Raw genomic sequence first — 27,622 nt, 5'->3', positions numbered from 1 at the left:
GAAGAAAAATAGCCCTAGGAGGTTGCTGTGAGAAAGTAACAATACATAGACATTGGTATGTATATGTACAAAAGTAAAAGAACAACATATTTAGTTAAAAACACAAATGCTAATATCAATAGGAAATGTAACTCATGAAAGGATGGGTGAAGATTGTAATTTAATCTTACGTACTAATTTCTAAATTAACCACACAAAGAATAGAAGTAAAAATCATAGTTCTCATTGTGTTTGAAGAAAAATGAAATGCAGTGATAAATGCTTACCTAATTCCAAAACACACGTATACACATGCAAACACACACGTGCGCACATGCATGGAAAGAGAGAAAATAGAGCTGTAGAACCTTGACATAAGCAGAAAAGTAGACAAGGATTTTAAATGGAAAATATATTGCTAGTTCTGTCAAAAGATCAGTTTTTAAATTCTGACAAAATGTCAGTTTTTTAAAAATTATACGTGCTGTTTTTAAACTTTTTTAGTATTATTTTACACACTTGAGAGGGATGTATATTCTTGTGGGCCTCTGGTTAGGATAGCGAGTTTCAGGTACAGAGGAGTGTGAGTGGGACAAATATTTGAGGGTTTTTTCCTTGGGTCCACAGCGGATGAGGGAGAAGAGGCCACTCCTTGCTGTCGAATTACATCAGTATCCAGGAATGGGGATCTGTCATTTGATGACACTTTGAGATCTGAGTGTGGAGAAGAGTGTTTTGAGCGTATTACTTGAGTGGTTTTGATAGTTCTGAGAAGTTGTTGGTTTCGTTTTTTTAGGGTTGAGAAAATCTTTCCAAAGTCCACCTTAGTGTATCCACAGACCCAGGGACATGCTGCAAAACTTGGTCAGGACATTGTCCAGCCTGCTCTGCTTTTCATCCTCTAATGAGGCCGTTGACATCCCCTACTGGCCCAAATGAGCTGGCTGTCATGTCCCCTATGTGCATCTGGACATGATGTGCATCACACAGGCATCAGCAACTGAGGGGGCCCGGTCCCAATGAATACAGTCTAAAGTTGGACCATTCATCCTCTGTTGTTTTTTTCCTGTGGGCAGTCTGGGTTCAGTGGTCTAGGTAGCAAGTACCCCAAGAAACCTCACCTGGAGTGAACTCATACTTAACTCTTTTGAGGGTCAGGTTTGGTCCATCATCTGTACCAGCCAACACACAGGTGGATGCAGCTGCCTGATCATTTCTGTCCCAACCCCATCTCTCACATTAACTGACAGGTCTTGCAGCATAGCACAGCCAGCCCACCATAGATCTGGTATTCAAACATACTAGAGGGTTGTGCAGCCTAGTTGGAACAGCTTCCAATAACCCCCCACCAAGCATGCCTTCTGTTTTTGTGCATGCCAGCCTCTGCTTTGGCTTAGCATGGCCCAGCCCTTACCCTGTCTGGCTCTCATGCACATCCACAAATGCTGCAGCTTAGCTCAGCCAAACCCACTCACAGAAGCAGCTCTCACATATGTCAATAGTAAATGTCTTATCCATGCTGACCCCTGCCCCATCCCTGATTCTTGTGCTCACCAGTGACAGATATAGCCTAGCAGGAGAGTGCCTACAGTTCTCCTACCAAACATGTTCCCAGACCTGTTTCTTGCACCTGCCAAGAAGGACTGCAGTCCAGCCCAATGTGACTCACACCAAGTCCTGGCATTTGCCAGCAGATGCTACTATGTAGTCCAGCTGGTCCACACCCATCTGGCTCTCGTGTGTGCCAGTGGGTACAGCAGCCTAACCCTGATTGGCCTGCCCCTAGTCCTAGCTCTCACACTCACCAACAGAAGTAGTCCATGAAGGAAGTTCTTTAATTCCCTACCAGGCCCACTGACTGCCTTGGGTTCTTGCATGTGCCAGCAAGTGCTATGGCCAAATCTTAGATGGCTTGCCCCAAATCTGCCTCTCACTGGCAAGTACATAAGTCTAGTCCAGCCTTGCCTATCCCCAGCCCACATGTGAATTGTTTGGTGTTGTGGTCCAACCCATCCTGGCCTGTACCCTGTGGCTCTCAATTGTGCCACTGTGTGCTGTGGATCGACCCTGCCTGATTTGTCCCAGACCAGCTCATGTTTATGCCAACAGGTGCTACAGACCCGCCTGCTCTAGCCTACTCCCTCCCCCTGCTCTTGTGCTTACCAGCGGAAGTTGCAGCCTAGCAGGGGAATTCCCAAAGTTTCCTACTAGGACTGCTCCCAGCAGTGGATCTTGTGTGTATCAGTGGGTGCTGTTACCCAGACTGTCATGGCTGCCCCCCAGCTCTCACCTGTTCCAGCTCTCATCAGTTGGTGCTACAGTCCAGCCCAACTTGGCCCACACCCAGACCCAGCTCTCATGTGATCCTATGGGTGCTACAATGTAGTCCGCCCTATCCCACACCATCCTGGCTCTTGCCAGAGCTGGCAGATCCTGGAGCCTAGCCTAGTCTAACCCTCCCCCAGACCCAGCCTGCACACAGGTTGTGTAGCTTTGCCCAGGTCAATCTGCCCACATCTCCAGCTCTTGCTTTCATTAGTGTGAGTTGCAGCCTAGCAGGGATATCTCCAGAATTCTCCTGCCAGGCCCATATCCAGCCCCAGGTTTTGCCTGTGCTGGCAGATGCTTTGACCCATTCTGGCCTGGGGGTGTTACAGACTATACTAGGCAGACATGGCCCACACCCTACCCTGGTTCTTCTGCTTGCCAGTGTGTGCTGAGACCTGACCCAGCCCAGCTTGGCCCCAGACTCAGTACACACAGATGCTAAAGAGTGCTGAAGACTTACCTGCCCCCAGCCCTAGCTCTTTTGCCCCCTAGTAGGAGCAGTGGTCTAATAAAGGAATTTGCCAAATTCCCCAACCAGGCCTGCTCCCAGCCATAGGCCCTGCTTGGCAGGGTCTGCCCTCAGTTCCAGCCCCTGTATATGCCAGTGGGTTCTGCATCCTAGACCCATTCAACCTCTTCCCTGCCCCAGCTCCCATAAGTATCAGTTGGGTTCCTGTCAGGTTCTGTGGTCTAGCCTAGCTTGACCTGTCACTGCCTCTAGCTCTCCATGTAAACTGGTGGATGCTACAGCCCCATGGGAGCGAGCCCACAATTCCCCTATAGAATTTTACCCCCACACCCAGATCCAGTTATCTTGGGTTCTTGTGGGTGCCGCAACCCAGTCTTCCATAGCCCATCTCATCAGTGGTTACTGTGGCCCAGCTCAGCCTAACCCCAGCTTCTATGTGCACCAGTGGGCAGTGGGTGATTCTATTTAGCCCAACCCATGTCTCACATAGGTGGGTGCCTTGGTTGACCCAGACATATTCTGTTCCACCCCCACCCCCAAACAACTGGTCTTAGCTCTGTTGCCTATCTGCAATTGCAGTGACCTGGTCTAGGGAAGACCCCAGAAGTAATTTTTCACTGTCAAACATGCCCTTCAGCTGCTAACACTGCATTACAACCCCACGACCCCTTCCCCATGCAATCTGCTGCCCCTCCTCCCCCAGGGGTCAGGATAGCATGTCCTGGCCTGGAGTTCCCAGCCTTCTCCACTTACCTTAAAAAGAAAAAGTAGAAAGATCCCTGTGTGGTGGCCTAGCCTAGTAGCTAAAGTCCTCACCTTGAATGCACCGGGATCCCATATGGACACCGGTTCTGTTCCCGGCAGCTCCACTTCCCATCCACCTCCCTGCTTGTGGCCAGGGAAAGCAGTTGAGGATGGCCCAAAGCCTTGGAACCCTGCACCCGTGTGGGAGACCCGGAAGAGGTTCCTGGCTCCTGGCTTCAGATCAGCGCAGCACCGGCCATTGTAATTATTTGGGGAGTGAATCATTGGACGGAAGATCTTGCTCTCTGTCTCTCCTCCTCTCTATTTTTTTTTAAAGATTTATTTTTATTATTTTTTTTATTGGAAAGGCGGATATACAGAGAGGAGAGACAGAGAGGAAGATCTTCCATCCGATGATTCACTCCCCAAGTGAGCACAATGGCTGATGCTATTCCGGTCCGAAGCCAGGAGCCTCTTCTGGGTCTTCCACGCGGGTGCAGGATCCCAAAGCTTTGGGCTGTACTCGACTGCTTTCCCGGGCTACAGGCAGGGAGTTGGAAGGGAAGCAGGGCTGCCGGGATAGACAGGCGCCCATATGGGATCCCAGGCGTGCAAGGCGAGGACCTTAACCACTGCACCGCTGCGCCAGGGCCCCCTCCTCTCTATATATCTGCCTTTCCAATAAAAATAAATCTTTAAAAAAAAAGTAGTAGAAAAATAAGCAACTAAGCTGGCATACTTGTTCAATTACTCTGTGATTAAATTAAAAGTCTGAAAAGAAAAGGTGGATTATCCTTATGTGTTTGGAAAATAAGAAATATACTTTTTCTAAAAAACATGTTTCCTGAAAGTATTCTTTTATGAAAATTTTAAAATATATTTATTTTGTTTTTCCCATAGGCTTCACAATTTCCTTTCCGCTCTCTCCAAATCTCCTCCCCCTACTGATTCCACCTACATGCTTACAGTAGTATAGTCCTTCTTAAACAGTCATAAGTCCATCATCTGCTATTTAAGTATGTCTTGACATTATAGGTATTTTCAATGGCAATATACTTTTAAAAACCATGAAAACATCATTTGTGATTTTGCTGAGAGTATATAGTTCTATGCAAACAAATTGAAAGTAAGTTCTCAAAAAATAAACAATACAAGAAATATACTACCTCAAATAGACCTTTGATGGTAATAGACATTTTGGTAGGATTGCCAATTGTCTCCTGGCTGGCCATATACTATTAAATACTCATTCAGTGCAACCTATATTCTGTTGTATTGTAGAGAGCAGAAAAAGAGGGCTCATTGGCATTTATAAGAGTAATATACAATTAATAAAATTTAGAAATGCAAAAAAAAATCAGTTTCAGTGGCTGACATAGATGATAAAAATTTTAAGAAAATATCAGCGTAAGAAACTCAGGAAATGTGTAAAAATGCTTCATGACAATAGAGTTCCTAAAAACAGAAGGCTAATAATAGCAATCAATCCATGTAGGTTACCTTGTCAATAGACTTTTTAAAGTAACATTATTTCAGTAGTCTCTAAATAAATTTGATAAAATTCAAGGTCTATGATAAAGAATGCCTCGTAAGCTAAAAGTAGAAGGGATTTCTGTCTTGTGATGAGTGCCATTATTTTAAAAGAATACAGATAATGCATTGAATGTTAACATTTTGGATGCTTTTCACTCGAATTAGGTGTAAAGCAAGGGTGACTGCTGTCACCAGTATTTATCGGTGTCTTTGTGCAAGTCTAGCAAGGCAGTAAGGCAAGAATAAGAAAAGGAAAGATGGGTTGGAAAGGAAAGAAAACCTGAAATATGATATGTAGCATGTATTTGTGTATAAAAAGAATCTTGAGAATCTGCAGATAAATTTAGAGTTTAACAGTATTGCTAGATACAAATATCACCAACACCATGTACTACAAATATCTAACAGGATATGTGAAAGGAATTTGTCTTCTCAACTGAGGAATTAAGAACAAAGGTATAAGCTTGTTTTTTCAGACTTAAATTCAGGAAATGAGCATTGTTTCATTTCAGTGGATCTATACTGGGAGAGAGTACACATTTTGTTTAGCAAACTAGAAAATGACACCCCGAAGTAGTAACTTAGAATGTTTTTGAAGCACATTGATCACAGCAAATGAAATTATAATATATTAATAGTAGAAGGAGAATTTGGGCTCATTTTTAGTCTTCACCCAGTGTAACTGTGTTTTCTATAGCATTCTTAAAAACTCTGGTAGTTTCATTCATTACCCAGAATTTCCATTTATGGGAAGCAGAACTAAGCCATTTCACAAAGATTTTGTTAAGCGCATATTTACTTAGTATCATAAGTATCTTACTTTGTCAAATCTGGGATACTGTCAGTGGTAAGATGTTTGATCAGTTCATGTTGTGTTAACTGAAAAAGAGATTTGGCTGTGATACACCTTTGATTTTAAGTCTTGATTTTGTAGACTTAAATGCTTTTTTAAAGCATAATTTATGAAATATCAGTGCTTGACATAGTTATGATGTTTTACAAGTCAGGATTATCACTGGTGGAGGCAACTTCTCTTTCATTTGTAAGATTTATTGTGTGGCTTTGGTTTTATTCTCCCTTATTTACACATACTTCCTTCAGTTCCCTTTCCTGGCTTCCCAACTGTTTTGCCATCCTGGGCATTCTTTTAAGGTGTGTTAAAGCTTATTAAACTCCTTAAAATCAAATATGACTTCAGAAACTTTGTAAAGTATTAAAATAATGTACCTAGAAATCAGAATATGTATGAAATGTATGAAGTATGATTTTGTTGGCAAGGTTTTCATTATTATTTACTTAACATTTAAGGCAATCCAAAATAATGAATGAATAAATAAGTAGATAAATAAATAATCTAAATTAAGCAAATAATTGCAGTTTAAGATAATTAACTTTTTTTAAACACTGGATTATAATACGTATATTGTAATTTCCTGCTTACAAAATAATTTAAAATCTGGGTGTGATTCTGTATTTTAACCTAGGAATATTTCTAAGATGACAGCTTTTTAAGGTTATGATTATATTTATTTGGAGGCAAATTTTCAGAGCAGGAGGGAGAGGGAAAAGGAGGAGTCAGAAAGAGAAGCAGAAAGAGTACATTCTCCATCACCGGTTCACTTTCCAAGTGGCTGCAGTACTAAAGCTGAGCCAGTCAGAAGCAAGGAGCCAGGAGCTTCTTCCAGGCCTTCACCATGGGTGCAGGTATCCTAGCTTCTTCCCATCTTCACTGGGACCATCCTCCACTGCTTTCTCAGTCCGCCAGCTGGGAGCTGGATCCGAAGTGGAGCAGTCAGGACTCAAACCCGTGTGGTTCATCAGGATGTGTGTGCTGCAGGCAGTGGGTTTACCCACTGCACCATGACATTGGCCTTGGAGATAGTTGTTTTTGTAATGAATATTTGTGTTTAAATATTTTCATTCTGTTAAAATCGTTTATAATCGTTTTGTGATTATTGTGTATTGCCTAGTTCAGCTTGTGTGTGATTAATAATTTACTGAGAGCAGGGTTTATTTTTAATTATTAGAAGATATATGACTTTTTCAAGAGTAACTATTTTTTTCTCTCTTTAAAAACAGGTTTTGAGAGTATTTTAGAAGGGCTTTATGGACCAAGGCTACGAAGAGACCTCAGTTTATTTGAAGGTAATTTAAAGGTTTTCACTCTAAATTTTTACCTTTTGACCCATTTAAGAAATGAAAACTAATTGTTTTACACTAGCTTTATGTTAAACGTGTATTTACCTTTCCATAAAAAAATATTTTAAAGGAATCAATATAATCAAGTATTCCCTTTTAAAAGCTGATGCACTTAATCAAAACACAAAAGTTTGTGGCTCAGTGATAAAATTTCATTTTTGTAAATTAAATGCCCTAACTCACTCTTAAATAGTCTTAAACAAATCAGCCAATCGTCAGTTAATTGAATCATTCATTGTATAACCTGTTTTAAATTACCAACTTACTAAATTACTCGATGTTGCATAAAAAGCTGGAAAGATATACTTTTCATTCGATTCTACCTGCTTTGATTTTCTTCTCCATTATTGTGTCTTAGAAGATATTTGAAATAATAGTTACAATTTAACATTACTGATTTGTTTTCAATCTGTGTCTTTAAACCATACCGAAATGCTTTTTTTCATGTTTCCTAAAAACTATGATTATTCTATCTGTATAAAAGACTTCTAAATGTTTTCTTGCTCAGGTTTTAAAATTTGAATAGTTTATTTTGGGCTTAGATTATATTCCCAAAGTAGTAAATCATGCTTTTTTTTCCTATATATAACTTATTCCAAAGAGTAAAGGTTTACAACTAAATTGAAAATAATTTTAATAATCTAATATATTTAAAGTATGCTTGAGAAAGAGGAATTTTAAACATATTGTTAAATATAATTTGGGACCCTTATGTATTAGTCTTATAACCTTTATAAAAGAAGCAGGTTATCAGTACCTTTAAAAAACTTTAGAAACTCGCTCTACCCCAACTACAAATACACAACCCTTTGTAATATTTTTACTTTCAGGCATTGCAGGAAAATTAAATAAATGTGCAAAAATAAATTCTATGTATAAGACTGTTCATTACAGTCCTTTTAATGTTTTAATTTTATCTTTTTATTTTAAAAACAAGTGTTTAATATATAATTTTACAGCTACAAATAGATGTATGAAGCCATTAAGTTATATACCCATGTAATGACAATGATTTTTCCAGTCCTATGTAGTTTGTGAAGTTATCTGTAAATTGATTGTGTTACCATCACATGTAAAGTATTTTAGATTCTTAACCTTGAGGTCAAAAGCATAGTGTTCAACTTTGTTTTCCTTCTGTGTAGTCAGTGTTCAACGAAAATTCTTGCTTAGTTCATTGAAGCCTTCTTATCCCAGACTACTACAACTCACAGTTTGCAGCACTTCCCTCCTGTTGCTCCTTGCAGAAGGAACCTAGAACACAGATGACCAGGCTGAGAAGTACTGCCTCAGAAATACTGATATCATGCTGTTTATTCAGTTTAGTTTCTTTTTCCGGGAGCTCTGATATGAATATTGGAGGCAAATTGTGATATATGACATATAATTTCTGTAATTCTGTGGAATAACTTTAATTGCTTGTTTGAAAACAGAGCACTCGGGAGAACATATTTATAGATGTATGCGACAGTTTATTAATGTGGTCCGTTTATAAAATGGGTGATGATCATACAGATTTTTCCCTTATCTGGTCTGCTTTATGTCTTACCTCTGTTGTTACCTTTCGTTATTTTCTATTACCTTCTGTTCTACTGAACCTGAAAGATTTTTACCAACATTCCATCTTTTCTGTATAGATGGATGTTTTACGTTGAGAGGTGGCAGTGGTGATAAAATAGTCAAGCTTTTTGCTCATTGTTATTGTTGAGCAGGACAATTCATATATGAGTCATAGAACTCAAAGTATCAATGAACAGTATCTGTCCAAACCAGCAGTGCAAAGTGATATGAATCATAGCCATGCACAACATGACTGCAACACATGCCCATCCCAGTGTTTTATTATTCCTAGAGAATTTTCATTAAATTTCTTAATTTTAATATTTTTAGTTTAGCACAATTTTGCACTAAGTTAAATATATATTTTAGGAATTTTTATTTTCATTGTATTTGAAAGGCAAAGAGACAGAGAGAAAGATACACAGAAACAAAGATAGATCTATATGCTGGCCTGCTTCCTCAGTGCCTGCAGCAGCAAGGCGGGGCCGGTCCGAAGCCAGGAGCCCAGAACTCCATCCAGGTCTTCCACATGGGTGGCAAGGACCCTGGTTCTGGGGTGTCACTTGCTACTTCCCAGAGTACATGCCAGGGGGATCCCAGGATGAGGAACAGAGTAACCAGGATTTCTACCGCACATATGAGATAGGTTCAGTACAAGTAGTATTTTTATTGTAAGGGCAGGTATACAAAGAAAAGGAAAGACACCCCAAGAGGCCACTGAACTTATCTGGACAATAAGACGCTGAACTTTATGCTAGGCATGTGTTTGCAAGGAATGAATCTCAACTGAACTTGAACTATGGTTATGCAACAAGGTGGAGGAATCCACCATGGGGGGAGGGGTATGGGAGGGGAGGGGGGAATCCCCAGCGCCTATAAAACTGTACTACATAATACAATGTAAGCAACAATTAAAAAAAAAAAAAAAAAAAAAAGGAAAGACAAGGATCTCTCCACTGGTCCACTGGTTCACTGGTAAAAGTCAGGAGCTTCTTCCCATCTCCTACACAGGTGCAGGGTCCCAGGGCTTTGGGCTGTCCTCACCTGCTTCCCCAGGCCACGAGCAGGGAGCTGAAAGGGAAGTGGAGCCACTGGGACATGAACTGGCACCCAAATGAGATCCCATTGCATTCAGTGGGAGGATTTTAGCCACTAGGCTTGCACTGGGCCCAAGAATCAGGAATTTAATCTCTGATACATTTTTAGCCTTCTTTGCTGTCCTTCTAGTTTTTGAAGTCAGTGTAGCTAGTCACCTTCTGGTAATTCAAGTTGCAGTATAAAGCTCTTGGCGTCTTGCTGCCCTCACTGTTGTTTATATAGTCATGCACATGGCCCACATAGATGTTGTTTGTTCCTTCAGAAATTCACGTATTATATGAAGGGCAGATGTTCTAAGGAAAATTTCCCTTTCTTTAATGGGAGCAGCAGAGGTGAGTGAAATAGATAGGGAGAAGTTCTGCCCTCTTAAGTTCACTCCCCAAATGCCTACCAAGGCTGTTGGTAGGCCAGGCCAGAGCTGGGAATCAGGATCTGTTAAAGTAAGCCACGTCCCTAATATGAAATACAGGTATCCTAACTGCCTGCCCTTATGTCTTTGTATGTAATAGTGTTAGGCGGGGCAGAGTAGAAGTGACTCAGTGCTAAATACTGTACCAGCCACCCTGCTGAAATTGCTGTCCTTATCTCAAGCCAATGCTCTCTCTGCTGAGCTGCCCTGTCAAAGCTACCATTGCTCCCATCTCCCTTGTGTAGAATGTATAAAATCCCTGAGCTGTACATCCTCCATGGCCATGCCCCTGAGGGAGGGTCTCAGGACATCTCCTTCTGGAGGGGCGATTTGTTAAGACTCTCCTTTGACAGTCAAACCCCTGTGCTTAGTGTAAGAGCCTGCCTCTCAGACATGTCTGAATGCCTCTAGCGTAACAAGTAGCACATGTTACTTTTATAAAATTAAAAAATACACATTAGACAGAAGAATTGCTCTAAATCCCACTACTCAGAGATAAATGTATAGAAGTAAAATAGATGTTGCATATATTTGTGATTTTGTTGAAATACCATTTACTGTATGTATATAGTATAAAATATATACATATATGCATTGTGTCCACTGTGCTGTTATGTTTGTCTTAGTACTATATTACATATACATATATATTAATGTATATTAATATGGCAATATAGTATACATACTATGTTATATTTGAGTATGTAAAGTTCTAGATCATCATATGTACAAGATTTTGTTTTGGAAATATTATTTTAATTGACTAGTTTAAGATCATATTTCTCTATGTCCCATTCTGTTTAACTCAAGCAGGTCTTGTACTTTTTGCTCTCTTTTGGATGTTTTTACGGTTATCATTTGGATCTTGGGGCTTTTTCCTATACATAAGTGAATATTTTCTACATGGCTCTTTATTTTTTTAAAGATTTATTCATTATCTTTTTGAAAACCAAAGTATCACAGAGAATAGGTGAGAGACATAGGTCTTCTATCTCTGGCTTACTGCCCTCAGTGCCTGCAATGGCCTGGTCTGGGCCAGGTCGAAACCAGGAGCCAGGAACTCTGTCCAGGTCTTTCTCATGTTGTCAGGGACCCAGGACCTTACATCGTCATTCCCTGCCTTTCCTTGCTCATTAACAGAGAGCTAGATCAAAAGTGAAAATCCAGGACTCAAGCCAGCACTCAAAACAAGATACCAGTGTCCAGATAGTAGCTTAACCAGCTGTGCCACAGTGCTGGTCCCATTTTTTTATTTGAAAGGCAAACATACAGACAGAAACAGATCTTGCACGCTGATTTATTCCCCAAATGCCTGCAGAAGTCATGGTTGGGTCAGGCCAAAGCTAGGAACCCAAGAATCAATCCAGCTCCCTTCTGTAGTTGGTAGGGACCAAGTAATAGAACCATCACCTTTTGTCTCCCAGGATGCGTGTTGGTGGAAAGCTGGAGTTTCAAATGGAGTGTGAAATCAAACCAAGGCAGTCTGATAGGGAATGCAGGTGCTCCACGTAGCATTTTAACCTGTACCTTGTTACCCTTTGAATCCCAAATACTGAGCCTCTTCTTTTTTCAGGTGAATTAGTTAAATTCTTCTTGCTTTTCTTTTTTCATTAAAAAAATTGAAATAAAGTTGATGAGTGAGTAGTATTAATTATAGTAAGGCATCTATATCTGTGCAAGGATAAAGACGTTATGAAGAAAAATAAAAACAGTGTTGTTAAATGGTAGGACATCTTGAAGGCTTAAATAGGCTCTTTCTCATCTTCTCCTAAGTAAGGCTGTTCATTTTGTTACCTTGATTTAATATGGTTTAGCAGACAGATGCTAAGGCTACAAATATTAATATTTCCATTCATATACATCTGGGCTCAGATAAGTGTATGTTTTTCAGATGAGTCACTAGAAATCTGAGCCTTCATTGTAATTTGTGACTCAGGGAAAAAAATAGATAGCAAAATATTCTTTTTTAAGATTTATTTATTTTTGGAAAGGCAGACTTATAGAGAGAAGGAGAGAGAGAGAGATCTTTTGTCCGCTGGTTCACTTCCCAAGTGGCCGCTACGGCCAGAACTGAGCTGATCCGAAGCTAGGAGCCAGGAGCTACTTCTAGACCTCCCACGTGGGTGCAGGGTCTCAAGGCTTTGGGCCATCCTATGCTGCTCTCCCAGGCCACAAGCAGGAAGCTTGATGAGAAATGGGGAAGCTAGCTAGCTGGGTCCATAATTGGTACCCATATGGGATCCTGACACACTTGCAAGGCTAGGACTTAGCCACTGAGCCATCATGCCAGGCTCAGCAAAACGTTGTTGCATATTACTTGGATTATTATAAATTAGCAAATGAAATGCATGATACTTGCATGTATTTAAGATAGATTTAGTTTGCAGAAATGCTATTTGTTAATACATTCTGAATTAATTCTACTACTTTAAAACTACTTCAGCATGTCCTGGGTTTTGAAGTTGCAGACTTCTAAAAATTTTGTTTTGCAATTACAATATTTTTAAATTTTTATTTTTACTAAGAGAATAGATTTCATATATTTCATAGATAAGAGTCTGAGGATATAGCACTTCCCTCCCTCCCTCCCTCAAAGGTGATGATCCTGGAATAATACATACTAATTTTTTGAGATATTTGCATTAAAATAATTCTTAATTTGACTAAAAACCACCTCCGAATCATTTTTGAAAGGCTTGTACTGCTGGTTTTTTCTCTGTGGCAAACAAAACCGGAAGTCTAGTTTCCCGGCTTCTTTGATTTATCTTATGACTCTGCTCTTCTGAGAAAAGCCGATTTTCCCTTCTTTGAAGTGATGTCCAAAGGGACTTTGAATTGAAGGTCGTGTCAAACGTTTTCATACTCCAAGGAAAGACCCCAGTATTTACGCCTGAAATATACGTCTAATGTCACAGGATTTTTAAAGCAAAAATTCATTCTTGTTTGCTCAGTTCGTTCGTTCTTGTGTTTTCTTAGGCCAGTTTGTTTCACAGAGTGGCAGTGTGTCATCTGATTTGCATGCTTTGACTAGGAATATTCATGAAAACTGGAACAGACTGGATATGCTGTGAACATTCATCAGTTAAATCTATGGAAACTGGCTGTTAGATGCTTGTACTTGTCTACATATTGAAAGAATTATCTGAATCAAAGATTTGCCAGCTGTATGTATGGGCAAATACAGCTTGTTGACTGTTTTTATTGACCAGTGAACTGAATGTTTTTTGCAATTTTAAGTGGAAACAAAATAAAATGGAGAGTAATACTATGACATGAAAATCTTACAAAGTTCCAAATTCATTTTCCGAGGACATAGTTCTGATTCGGTTGTTTTGTGTAACATTAGTAAAGCACTTGTGACTGAGACTGCATGATCTGCTTAATCTAAAACAATTATCAGTTGACCATTTCTGGGAAAGGAGTCTTGACTTCAGACATGCTACAACACTGACTGAACCTTAATGCATTTAGTTTAATATCTCTTTCCCCCCTCACACATGTTAACATTGCTTGATAAAGATATTAACACAATGTTTTTATTGGTTGATATTTTTTGAACATTTTTGTGTGTATTTTAAGCACTGATTAACATTTTTTTAAAAATTGTTAAGTAATTCATGGCCTGAAATAAACTCAAAAGTCAGTAATTTTCTAATTTGTAATGATTATATTATATTACTAAAACTGGAATATGGAAACTACTTGATTATTAACTGTCACATTAGTTTTTCACTTGCATAAGTAGGTAATACCTATTTTTCTGAGGTAATGACTTAGTGTATTCATCAGTGTTTATAATTCCTCTTGGAGAAACAGGCTAAATATGCAATATTTGCTTCCTACACATGTAAGATATGGGGGGGGGGGGGAACCTGGGATTAAAGACCAAGGTTCTCTGATTTCATTGTTACCTTTCCAGAATCGATTAGAGAAAAGGATTGAGACCAGACTCAACTACAGATGAATTGTGCATTCATAGTGGAATTGGCTTTTGTCATTCATTTACTATTCAGTTCTATTGTCATTGGCTTCTATTAATGAAGATATTTCTTATCAAATACCTAGTCTTAACTCTGAGCTTATATGCTGTTCCAATTTTATAGATAATTTGTGTTAGAATGAAATATTGGATTGTCAGATTTCGTTGGGTAGATAAAATGAATATATTTCATTGTAGCATGTAACTTTCAGTGACCTGAAAGAATAATAAAATTTGGTTTAGTATTGAATTTTCAACATTTTCTCATGTATAAAACTGTATCCCACCATCATATATTTAGACTTAAAATCAGAAGTTATTGTGTCATAATTGTTAAATATTTGTAAATAAAGGAATACTTTTTTAAATTTAGCAAAATATAATGGCTTTTCTGTATCAACTTGTTTACACAGGGCCATGTGTTTAGATATTATTTTAACTGACATTTCCTTAAGGAACTCTTACTATATCCTACATTCAAATTATTTTTTTACTGCTTAGCTATTGTCCTAATTTATCTAAAATTGTTCTCTGAAACTTTCTGAAAACATAACCATTTTTCAAAAATACCCCTTCTCTATGCTTGTGGAATATTTTCCAGAAATTTCAATGCCAGATTCCTTTGAGAGGTCCTGATTTTTAAAAAGCAATAATATTTCCTTGACCTATCAAAATTAAGTTGTACCATGGTATATGGGTCACATATTTGTTTCAGTATGGGAATTGTTGTCTCCACCATCTCCAGGTCCCAGACTGAAAGAAGCATAGTACCTGCAGCAGGATCTTCTCAGTTGGAATGGTGGAAACTGAAGGGGACTGGGGAAAATCTGCTGTGCCTTTAAAAATGTCAGTGTGGAGAGGCAGACTGGCCTCCTCTCCATTCATTCACTGGTCCGAGAGCTCAGTTCCCCTCTTCAGAGATGCAACATAATCCTGTATTCAAAAATGTGGGTGTATGATTCTGTTCTAAATTGTTTCTAGGATAAAAGCTTGAAAACCTGCAGCCACTCCGTTTGAAAAACTGCATAGCTACAGTTCTTATAGGAACTGAATCAGATTTTTAATTATGTAGATTACTTAAACTTTTGGTTTTGTTGGATTGCTAAAATAGGTGGCCAATTTTTTAGCATAATTCAGTTGAAACACTCTGCTTTATCAAATGTATGAGTGATGGTGAAGAATTTTAAAAATGATAAATAATAACTAAACTTTACTTGGTGTTTTATAGGCGATAAGATTCTCTCAGATTTTTCCATTTGTCTGACATGAGTTAGGTGTTATAATCTTTATGTAAAGGTAAGATTATTAAAGTAAAAAATCTTTATGGCTTGAAAAAAGTTAACAGCTAATAATTGTAATTCAGTCACAAAGACTTTAAATCTAGTCACCTTTTCATTACTTTATGCAAGATGTTATATTCCATTCTTTTGTTTTCAAAATTTATATAATATTCCTCATGTTAGGGGGTTAAAAGGTTTATAGAAAAGGAGAATTAAAGGGTAAAACTTAAAAATAGATATATTATTTCTCAAATAAGCTCCCTCAAGGCACTTTCGTAAGCGGTGATAACCAGGCATTTAAACCACCAGTAAAGAGTTGAAGACCATGAGAATGTAACCATTTCACTGTACCCTTTTTTACATTATTAACTGAAGAAACATAATTATACCTTCTAAAATAATTTCTAATACTGGGGAATAAAAGTGAATCAGAAGGAGCCTGTTCAGTGCTGGAAGGTAGGTACTCGGTTGTCTCTCAGTTGTAACTCTTGCCAAGTTTCCCCTTTGATGAGAGGAGTGAACAGGAATAGGCTTAGTGGAGGATGCCTCTTTGGTGAAGGTTTCTTGGACATTTTTCTGTGAAAGCTTTGTGTAACTTTCTCAAAGCACTCTCTTAATAAGTAGATGGAATTGTTCCTTGGCATTCATCTTGAACATTCCAGAGAATTATTGGTGTGACCCTTGCTCTTCATCACTCCACTTTTGCTTTAAGCAAATCACTTTGATCTTTTGGTAGCCATTGCTTTAACTATGCTTTGTCTAGGATTGTATTTTGCATTAACTATGCTTTGTCTAGGATTGTACTAATAAAGCCACGTTTCATTTCTTAGAATTCATAGAAGAATGATTGAGGATTTTGACCTCACTTGTTTAGAATGTCCATTGACCGTGTTAGCATTGTGAGCAGCTGATCCAGGCCTGCGTTTCGTTACCTGTCAAAGCCTCTTCCACTAACAAATTTTAGTCAAAATTGTGTGAGCTGAACAGGTTGATATTTTTGGTGTAGTTTTGGTATTGGCTACTGTATTTACTGTTAATCTTCAGACTACAATCAGACATGAGCAAGATTATTAAGAGCCTCATAAATTGGTGGGGTAGTCTGTCATTGCTGGCTTCATCTTCGAGATAGCCTTGTCCATTCTCACCGTCTGCGAACTGCCGATTTCTTTGTATGATTGTCCCCACAGCATCCGTGATCTCATTTTTCTTCCACCCAAAGTTCAACATGAATTTGATGCTTTTTATTTTTTGCTTCAATTTTAGCAGAAATCATGTTGCTTTGAGAAGGGCTGTTTTGACATGGTCTTGTCCTTCTTAGTGACTTAAGATTCTTTCCAGATATGTTATGCCAAATCAATATACATTTATCTTGGTGTAAAAATTGTTTGAAATGCATGGCTGGATTTTCCTAGTACATGTTTTCCATATTTTAAATACACCATCCCTTGTATTTGTATATCATTGGCCAAAAATGGACAAGCTGTTATATTGGTTTATACCTCCAAAAATAATTGTCTTCTGACCTGTGTATCTTGGCTGATGCAATATGGCTGGGGGAGCATGTTGAGTAATCCTAACTAGTAGTCATTCATCTTTGCTCCTAAAAAAGATAAGCTTTGTTTTCAGTGTTGCATTGCATCGATCGATATATGTATTCAGCTCTTTTGAATCTGTGACACATTTAGTGTTTTTTCCCCCATGGTCACAGTATAGCAAAGTCTTTTCAGCTGCAAGAGATAAATATGAAAATCACTGCCTATGCCTAGTTAAGGTAAAAATGTTCTTACACCTTTGTAAAACTTTTTTGATGGAAAATGTTTTTATTCTTCAAAAACTTACTATATATTATAACAGTTGGATTATAGTTAATATTTTTTGGAAAAAGAAACTATCTTTTGTATTGAATAATAGGCCTACCTGTTTACATAATTTTCACCCTGACTCTTCCAAACAAAGACCCTGAACAAGGAAATAAAAATGTAATCTGAGTTTTGAGCTATAGGTTTCTGTTTTCCATCTTAGACATCTTTTCATTATTTTGAACATGGAAATCTGTGCTTTCTTCTGTTTTTGTATTTTATATTACCTTTCATGCTAGGAAAATTCAAAATTCATTCCTTTCCCCTTAAATTTTTCTCATTCTGAGTTTTCTTATAGCAAGCAAATAAAATTAATGGTCGATGATGAATTGAGTTTTTCAGAAGATTAGACAATACTTAAAACCCTCTTGTGAAAGTTGTTCATTTACAGCCAGCTCCTCAGTCTTGCTCCACTGTCCCACAGTAGTGCAAAAGTATGCTCCCTATTTACAGTCTTCCTTGTTTATTGTTGATGTTATCACTTTAATCTTGAGGTTAGGCCTTCTCTCCTTACTATTAGCAGTTCTCTTTTTAACTTTTCATTTGTATTTTTTAACTGTGTGAGCCATTGTTGAGAGAGTGGTAATTTTATTTGTTTAAATAAAGTTAGTATATTTAATGAATATTTTTCCCTCTTTTAAAGACTGTGAACCAGAAGAGCTGACTGACTGGTCTATGGATGAAAAATGTTCATTTTGTAATCTACAGAGAGAAGCAGTCAGTGTAAGTTTTAGTGCTAAAAAGTTATTTTTAAATTAATGCACAAATGTAACAAAAATTTTTCCTAATTTGTTCTGGAAATTGTGACTCACAGTGGAAGTTTAAATACTTCATTTTGATAAACTAGGAGTCTCTAAAGTCTCATGTAGGAAGTCTAACCTTTAACTAGCAGGTGAAATCCTAGAAAACTCATCTTCTTTGCTTGTTTAATATTCCTTTCTTATTTTCCGCTTCCTCATAAAATTCAGTTTAGGTCTATTTTGTGTTCAGCTATGCAGAGGAGAGGTTGGAGGCCTGTTTTGGCCTGAGATTTCCCTACATCTAATTTTGTGTAACTAATTTGTAGCCTTTCACTTACCCCAGAATCTTCAAGGTATAATCATTGTTTTGTGTGAAATATGTAATACTTAAGTGTACATGTTGTAAATAGGGCATGAACTATGTAGCTAACAATTTCTTATATGGGAAATCCTGATTGCTTAGCTAAAATTCCCAGAAAGGCTGACAAGAAAAGAGAATATGAGAAACTGTAGCATTTTAATGAGCTTTTTGAGTAAACACAACAGCTTTGTGAGATTTTTGATGGAATTACATTATAGCATGTCATGTAGCAAATTTATTCACCATATGTTTTTAACTAATTCTCCCTTTTTGACTGTGAATTTTGGTATAGATCAAGGCTGTCTTGGCCCTTTTTTTAAACTTAATTTTTTTTTCTCATTCCTTTCTCAAAGTTTATGTTCCCTCAATAGAATTTAATGTAATTCTAAAAAGGTAGATAGTTAGAAAATTAGCATTTTTCCATTGATTAGTTGTATGAAGTAATTGTGTTGTCACCACAAAGTGATTTTGTATGTTTGCTGTTTTTTATACCTTTAGGATTGTATACCATCCCTTGATTCTTCACAGTCAACACCGACGGAGGAGCTATCATCTCAGGGCCAGTCCAACACTGATAAGATTGACTACCAAGCAGAAAATTACCTAAATGCACTCTTTCGAAAGAAAGGTAATACTGGTATGTTTTGTCATTTAAAGTTTGCTGCAGAAATCTAAAGTGTTTGCGCTTTCTTCCACAAGAATATCTTAGCCTCGACTTTATTCCTGCTATTTCATTATCCTTAATTTTTCTTCGTAGAGACTGTAGGATCCTCAATCACTCTCGCACTTGTCTTCTTTTGGTGTTCTTAATTGGCATTGTATTTTCAAATCTCTGTCGTTCATTTTCCTCCTCCACTTACAGGTATCTTTAAAAAGACTTGTGATTCTGATCTTTCTTATTTTTATTGCTATTTTCAAACCCCACAAAGTTGTTTGTTCAGTAAGTTTACATTAAATAGCATAGTGTAGCTTATGCCTGATAATACAGAAGTGTTGTCATCCAGCTTAGAGCCTACTCGCAGGCTTGCCATTTCAGAATACTCACTTAACATTTAAAGATCAGTTTCTTTGTTACTTCTCTCTCTATAATCTTGAATTCAGATGGATCTTTTTCCATTTGTTCCCTTGCTTGACACACTTGATTCAGACAAAAGTAGTTTTATATGTTAGGTAAGAAAAACATAGAATTATGGAACTTTCCACTTTTTTGCTCTTCACCATTCCTACATTAGTAGAATGCATTATTTTTACAGCATGAACTTTTAGAGGTTTTTTGGGGATTAACCTATCACTTTTAGGGATTGAGAACACATTATAATATTCTCATGAATGTGCCACCCCTGTTTTACTCCCTGAGGTATTATGTACTACCAGATATTTTCTCTTAAATTAATATTCAATGCTTTAATAATGATAAAGAATATTTCTCATCTTTGAGAAAAGGAATGTTTTCTTCATATTTTTCAAACATATCAATATGAGTGAATTTTGACAATATTTTACATACTCTCTTAAATAATCTAATACCATTAATTTTGAAAATGTAATCTTGCAGTAGATTTCCAGTTATAGGAAGGATTGTTTTCAGATTAATACTTCTGAAAGAGCTGTAGGAAGAAGATACACATATTACATGTGTGCGTACAGTTTGATTTGCGTTGGCACTCAGTACTCAGTCTCCTTTTCCTTTGGGTCATTTGTGATGGTGATAGCTATAATTATCAATAATAATAACATAATTTTTGATAGTATGGAGTTAGCCTTTGCTCCATTGCCCTGTTAAGAGTAATCAGTGAAAACTTGGTACTATTTCAGCTGATTCAAGCATCTGGGTCTCCAAGAGGTCTCCTACCAATGGTTGGGTGAGTGTTCTTGGCTATTTAGTGACGCTCTCCATGTGGGGATTTCTTGGTTTTCTTGAAGATCCATTGAAAGAATGAAGAGTTTTAAATGCAAGATCCTTACTGCTGTTTTGCTTTGTTTCAGGTCTTTGTTAATTCCTTTATTTATAGTCCTTCATCATTTTTTTTTCAAATTTAGTTAAGCCTAGGATATTTCTAGTTGTTACTCGTGGCAGTTTTTGTTGTTTATTTTAAATTTTTCTTTAAGTAGGATCAGTTTAGTGATTTTTCAGTACAGCCTAACAGGATGGACTAGAATTAATAGCAGTATTATAAATGATCATAACTCCAGTAATTTATTTGTTATCTTTTGAGTTCTGTTGTTAACTATACTTTGAAATAAAAGGCAATATATATTTTATATAATATCTATTTATAATTATCATAAATAATATATCATATATCATAAATTATCATATCAAATTATATGATATAAATTATAATATATGATAATTTTATATGTTATATACGCTATATATCATATTATAAATGCATAATATGTTGTATATAAATATATATTACATATATTAAATATATTTATATATTAAAAACAGAGGGAACACTTTATATCTTTGGAGTGGCAAACAAATGTTAATAAGGCAGCTTATTAGTGAAATTTCTGTTCCCTGAAAATTTATCAAACACAGTGATTTTTAGGATTTCTGTATATCGGTGGCATTAGTATTACCAATACTTTAAATCCATTGCCTTGTTTGAGGAGTGTATGAATGTGTTAATGATTATCTTGCCAAAACGAAGAATTTTTTAATATTCTTTTTGTCATTTGCTTATTTTTTTTCCCAACTTGTTAAGGATGGTGCCAGTAGTGATGTAAGCTGTTATTACTACGATAGGCTTTATGTCATTCAATTCCAAAACCATGTTAGGAGGTAGATACTGTTACTATCAGTGTAACAGTGACAAACTCACAGAAGTTAAATAAGGTGTCTTTTGGTTTTGACTTAGGAACATTTGAGCCCACAGAAAGAAATTAATGAGAAGGATGTTTTGTGTGGGAATTTTTCAAAGTATTCAATAACAAAAACTTTTATTCTCTCCAATTTAACACTGCAGAATTGGAATTAACATTATTTCAGATAGGAGAGCACAAAGAAACTGTAGGAATATGATGTATTTATCATAGATTTCTATTTTTCCTTTATACACACTATAAACTATTTTAGCAGTAGGATCCTGTACATTGTTTAATAGATGGTAAGAAAAGGAGTGACATTAGACCTTCTCAGAAGCTAGCAGAAATGAAACTTCAGGGTCAACTACATAGAATGGGGGAGAGTGTTCCAGCACAAAGGTGAACTTTTAACTATTTTTCCATAAACTTTACTTTAGAAATAGTTCAAAATTGACTTCCTGCTAGATGTTAACCCTGAAATTAACTGAAGTGCTGGAGTAGAATGATAACTCTGATAACAGTGACTTCATCTCTTTATTATGGAATTTTCAGTATCTAGAATGATACTTGTCACATTCCAGAACATCAGTAAATATTTCTTAAATGAATAATAATGAAGATAAATTGTATCTAGACATCTTTCAGTTTCTCTAAATATTTGATTAGATATTAATACTTAATGTGTCAAGTAAAGTGAATTATTTAGCATGTACAATGTACGTTACCTTTTTCTACTTGTTACTTAAATATAACTGCATGTAATTTGCATATAGTCCATTTTAGTGTGGATAAATATAGGAATGTAAATGTTAAAATGCATTGTTGAAATCCATCTCCATGAAATGTAAACTAAATTATTTGGGATTTTAGCATCTCAGATTTGAATTATTTGAAGTATGTTAAGTTACTAGATTAGGACTCTATCTAATATGAATCTTTCATGTGTAAATTAAAATAGGGTGCTGGGGGTGCTGATGCTACAGCTTAGTATCACACATGAGTTCGAGCAGTTGAGTCATCCTCTGCTCTCAGTTGTGATACAGGGCACTGGATTGGAAGTGCAGCAGCAAAGGATGTGAGATGCTGGCATAGCAGACAGTGGCTTAACCTGAGCCACAAATAGATCCCAGGTGTTTGATTTCCTAGAAACAGACTGTTTTTAAATTTATTTTTAAATATTACTTTTCTTTAAATATAGACTTCCTTGAAGGAATTTGTTATACAATTGAACCTTTATCTTGTCATTATGGTCATGTTTTGAATTTCTTCTGTGGGTTGTCCTTTTGAAACTATTAGAAACCATATGTTAATGCCATAAAATAGTTCATATACCATTATAATTTGTATTCCAAGGTATTATTGAAAATATTTTTCTTCTTAATTTACCATCTTTCTACAGGACATTAGATAGTAAGAAAACACTTAAACACTTCTCTTTTTTTTTGGTCATTAACTGCTTGTTTGGGATATTCTGTTCTTGAACTGTAAGCGTTTAAGAGCCGTCGTAGGTGTTAATCATCAGTCATACACCTACACTAACGTAATGGTTTCACTCAGTCCTTTGAATATAACTATCATGTGTGTGCTGACCCGGACCATTCTTCCGCCTCTATCTTCTTCTTCCTTAGTGCCTATTTGACATTCTTTGCTAGAATGTGTAAAGCTGAAGAGCCTCCAAATTGGGATTTGTTTCTACTTTTCTTACTTTTCTCCTATTTTTGTTTTTCTACACTGAAAATGATGTTTCCAAAGTCTAAACTAGATCATTATTCTGCTTCCCAAGAACTTGGAAGGCCTTCACGTATCACAATAAAATGTACCAAAGATTCTATGTGGTCTGGTTCCTTCTCTTCTTTTACTGCATCTTTTATTATTCATTCTCTTAAAGACTTAGTAAGACTTAACTGGGTTTGCCTTTTCTTGAATACGCTTACCTCATTTTTGGTCTCAGGACCTTCACCCTTGCTTACTGTTTCCACCAGTGATCATTGTTCAAGCCTTCACATCGTCAGGTGTTACCCCATCCTGACCATGTACTCTTTTCAACGCTATTATGATGACACTTCTCTTTTGCATTGGGATTATTCCCTTGAAAACCTCCTTGACCTATCTTTTAACTGTTTATCTGTCACTTCTAGAATATAATGTCCAATTTGGCAGGGATTTTTGTTTGTTCTGTCATGTTACTACCACCTAAACTAGTTCCTGGCATAGCAGAAATACAGTAAGTTAATTTAGTGCACCTAAGCTTAATAAAAATAATGTTTAAACATCAACAGCAGAGTGTGGCTAGCATCATTGTGATGCAACTGGTTAGCTACCACCTGCAATGCTAACATCCCATGTGTGCCTCGATGGTCTTCTGGCTGTTCCACTTCTGGTCCAGCTCCCTTCCAAGGAGTCTGGAAAAGCAGTGGAAGATGTCCCAAGTCATTCTGGAGATCAACCCCCAGCTCTGAAAATATAAATGATTCTAAATTCCTTTCAACAGTATGGAAGTTATTCAAAAACTTAAAAATAGGGCTAACGTATTTTTCAACAGTTGTACCACCGAGTGTAGATGTAAAGGAAAGGAAACCAGCTTGTTGAGAAATTATCTGTATGCCCATGTTTGTTGCAGAATTTTTCGTAAAAGCCAAGAAGCGCAAACAAGTTGCATGGGTGAAGAAGATATGCTACAAATTTTTTAGAAATACATTGTGAAATGAGCTACAGTGACCTGTGCTGATTTCATTTCATTTGGGTGAATCCCCAGGTGTGGATTTCTCAGTAATCTCCAGACTGTATTCCAAATGGCTGTACGAGTTTACATGCACATGAACAGTAGGTTATGGTACCTTGTCTCCCACTTCCTTGCCAGCATTTATTGTTTTATTTGTTTATTTTTATTTTTGGATGATAGGCACTTTAACCTGAGTGAGATGAAACCAGATTGTGTTGTTTATTTCAAGTTCCTTGATGGCTCATGAGTCTGACCATTGATCCATGTGTTTTATGGCTATTTGTATGTCATCCTTTGCGAAATGTCTGTCTTTTATCCATTTAGCTGGGTTGTTTGTTTTGTTGTTGTTTCACATCTTGAGCTCTTTATAGTTCCTAGATATTAATTTTTATCTGATTTTTAATTTGCAAATGTTTTCTTCCATTTAGATGGTTGCCTTGAACTCTTAAAACATCCCATATGTCTTGAAAATTATTTCTGTTTTTTTAAATTTTTTGTCTGAGATATTCCAAAGATTTGTCTTCTAATTCAGATAATCTTTCTTCTGCCTCATCAAATTTATTAAGGTTTTCTACTATATTTCTCATTTGACTCATTGAATTTTTTTAAGATTTATTTTCTTTTATTGGAAAGTCAGATATACTGAGATGAGGAGAAACAGAGAGGAAGATCTGTCTAATGATTCACTCCCCCAGTGACCACAGTGGCCGGAGCTGCACTGATCTGAAGTCAGGAGCCTGGGGCTTCTTCCAGGTCTCCCATGAAGACATAAGGTCCCAATGCTTTCCCAGGCCACAAAGAGGGAGCTGGGTGGGAAGCAGGGATGCCAGGACAGGAACTGGCACCCAGATGGAATCCCGGCACATGCAAAGCAAGGATTTTAGCCGCTAGGCCATCTCACCAGGCCCCAATTGAAGTCTTCGTTTTAAATACTTCAGTTTTAGTTTTTTTCAGTATAATTTATTTCATGTGGGTAAAGTAGGGATTTTTTAGTTTCATGTATTTGCTTCTCCTAGTGATATTTTCAGTCTTTTGAATTACTTTTCTGGCATTTCATCAGTATTTTTATTCCACACTCTAATATTGAAATGTGTTCGTTTTAGGGACTCTTGTTGACTTCCTTGTTCATGTTTTTTGCATTTCTATATTTACTTTAAAGCATTTGTAGAATCAGTGATTTTCTCCTGATAGCTTATACCTTTGAAGTATGCTTCTTCAATGTGCATTCAAAGGTGCGTGCTGGATGTGGCTAGGGAGCTCTCTTTTGCAGACTATTAATGACTTCTTTGCCATCTGAAGTGTGACTTTCTGACTTTCCCCAAAGCAAGCCTATTGTATCAGGCTTTATAAAACATGACCCACGTGAACAGCAGAAAGTTGGAGTCAAGGCTACACCTGATGGACTGTTTTACTACAAGACACAGAGCAGAAGGGTGGGAGAGGAGGAAAAGGCAAAGGGGAGGAGGGAAGCTCTATGCCTGCAAAACTGTAAAACAGAAAAGAAGAATTATATATCCCCAGCCTGGTAACTGGCTTATGAATTCAGCAAAGACCCACTAGCCTGTTATAGGCTAGTAACTCTTCCAGTTAACAAAAAAACAAAAACAACGAAAATTTCTGTCCTCAGGAACTTTTTATATTTTGGTGAACAGAAGAATATAAGTTGTACTAAGTTATATTTCTGATTGGATGTTTATAAACATATAAACATCATTGACACACGTTCAAGATACATGAAAGTAAGTGCTGTGAACCTTCTGCGTGTGGTGATTGTGAGCTTTCTCCTATATTCTCTGCAAAGACAGAGTTGGAGTAGGGGAAAACCAAAGTTATCTTTTCTCATTAAAGTAGGTTACTTTCCACTTTTACTAAGAAAAATAAAGAAGGTATAGACGGTGTGATTCCTGAGATGTAGTGTGAGTGCACTCAGGGTGATGTACAACATGATGTGTAAAAGCTTTCATCTCGTCATTTCACCTCACAATTTACATTTTCATTATCTGAACTCTGGAACTGGATAAATTTAGATAAGTTTTTATTGATAACAGTATAATCAATTTAGGTTCTGTAATATCTTGTGCTATCTCAACCTTTTTCTCAAACTGTGCCAACTCAAGAAACCAAATAAAGAGTGATAGTTACACTAACATGTGTTGCTTAAGGATAGAGATGTGCAGTCTTATATGACTTCATCCTGTGTAGATGTCATGGGGTGTACTGACACAAGGTAAGGTGCAAGGTATTGCTGACAGACTGTTGTCAACATAGTGCTATGTAGTGCAAAGCTGTGCTAGTTTAAGTCCCAGCATGATGGCCAGTGGCTTACTGTTGCCGTGCACATGCTGGGATCCCATTTCATGTCCAAGCTGCTCCACTTCCATCCAGCTCCCCACTTGTGGCCTGGGAAAGCAGTGGAAGATGGACCCTGCATCCGTATGGGAGACCTAGAAGACGCACCTAGTTCCTGGCGTGGTATTGGTTCAGCTCCGGCCATTGCAGCCACCCGAGGAATTAATCAGCAGATAGAAAATCTTTCTCTCCTTACCTCTGCCTTTCCAATTAAAATAATAATAATAACAACTCTTTGAAAAAAGAAAGTGAAAAAAAAAGCTGTGCTAGTGTGGTTGTAAGATCGCATGCTGTGGGGCAAAAACATTTAATTCAGAAGATAGGAAACTGGTGTTGCAAGCTTGCCGCAGCTTTGACTTGATCTGATTGGGTTTTTGTTTCTCTGTGAGATTGTGAGGTTAGATTTAATTATGTGTAAAATATGATAGACCCAGAATTTTAGTCTCCTGATAGAGAAAAACACCAAAGGTAATATTAATATCTCACAAGACTTAAACAATTGTATACTTACTTACAGTAAGATTGTAAGCCAGTCTTTATATTTAAATCTGATTCATACTATTTTTCATAAAATTTACTATCTCCAGCTGCTCACCTCTTGTTGGCATGTCCTCTAATTAAAATAGAATAAAATTTATATTAAATTATAAATTATAAATTGTGTTCTAAATTTTTAGTTATTTGGAATTCAAAGCAGTTTTTCATTTAAATATGACCAGTTATGATCCAACATTAAAAGACTGTAAGGATGATTAGTGATTTATTATACTTTATTTGTATTAATTTAGCATTTCTCTCATGGATGGTTTGTTTCTGATCATTAAATTCTAAATAGAGAAGTATTGACAAGAATACAATTTATCATTTTCTCCAAAGAAAACTGCTTTGGTCCTCTCTTTTTATTACCTTTCCCTACCGAAGTGACATTATGGAGTAATGGGATTTCATTAATGGGCGAATGGCATCAGTGTGAGATTACTTTTAAGGGGCCAGCACACTGGCCTATCAGGCTAATCCTTCACTTGCAGTACCAGCAACCCATGTGGGTACCACTTGTGTCCAGCTTTCTGCTTATGGCCTGACAGGGCAGTAGTTGATGACTCAAGTTCTTGGACCCCTACACTCATGTAGGAGACCCAGAGCAGCTTGCTGACTCCTGGCTTCAGATCTGCTCAGCTCCAGCTGCTGTGGCCATTTAAGAA

General features: G+C 37.2%; 1 protein-coding gene across 13 annotated transcripts in view; it reads left to right on the top strand.

The window, feature by feature from the left end:
* The window catches only part of LCORL (ligand dependent nuclear receptor corepressor like), a 157,926-nt gene that overhangs the window by 51,146 nt on the left and 79,158 nt on the right, over positions 1-27,622 (top strand). For 5 of the 13 annotated variants that reach the window (XM_040965799.1, XM_040965805.1, XM_040965798.1 and 2 more), the window contains exons 2-4: positions 7,133-7,198; positions 18,078-18,157; positions 19,034-19,172. In XM_040965799.1, the coding sequence (XP_040821733.1) occupies positions 7,133-7,198; positions 18,078-18,157; positions 19,034-19,172 (285 nt within the window). Of the gene's footprint in view, positions 1-7,132; positions 7,199-14,022; positions 15,592-18,077; positions 18,158-19,033; positions 19,173-20,350; positions 20,834-27,622 lie in introns of those variants that run through there. The other 8 variants (XM_040965807.1, XM_040965806.1, XM_040965800.1 and 5 more) reach the window with 4 other exon arrangements.

This window comes from Ochotona curzoniae, unplaced genomic scaffold (genome assembly GCF_017591425.1).
Source record: "Ochotona curzoniae isolate NIBS_2020 unplaced genomic scaffold, NIBS_Ocur_1.0 scaffold_4505, whole genome shotgun sequence".
NCBI lineage: Eukaryota > Metazoa > Chordata > Mammalia > Lagomorpha > Ochotonidae > Ochotona > Ochotona curzoniae.
Note: the sequence above shows the minus strand (reverse complement) of the source record. Positions and strands in the feature narration are given on the sequence as shown.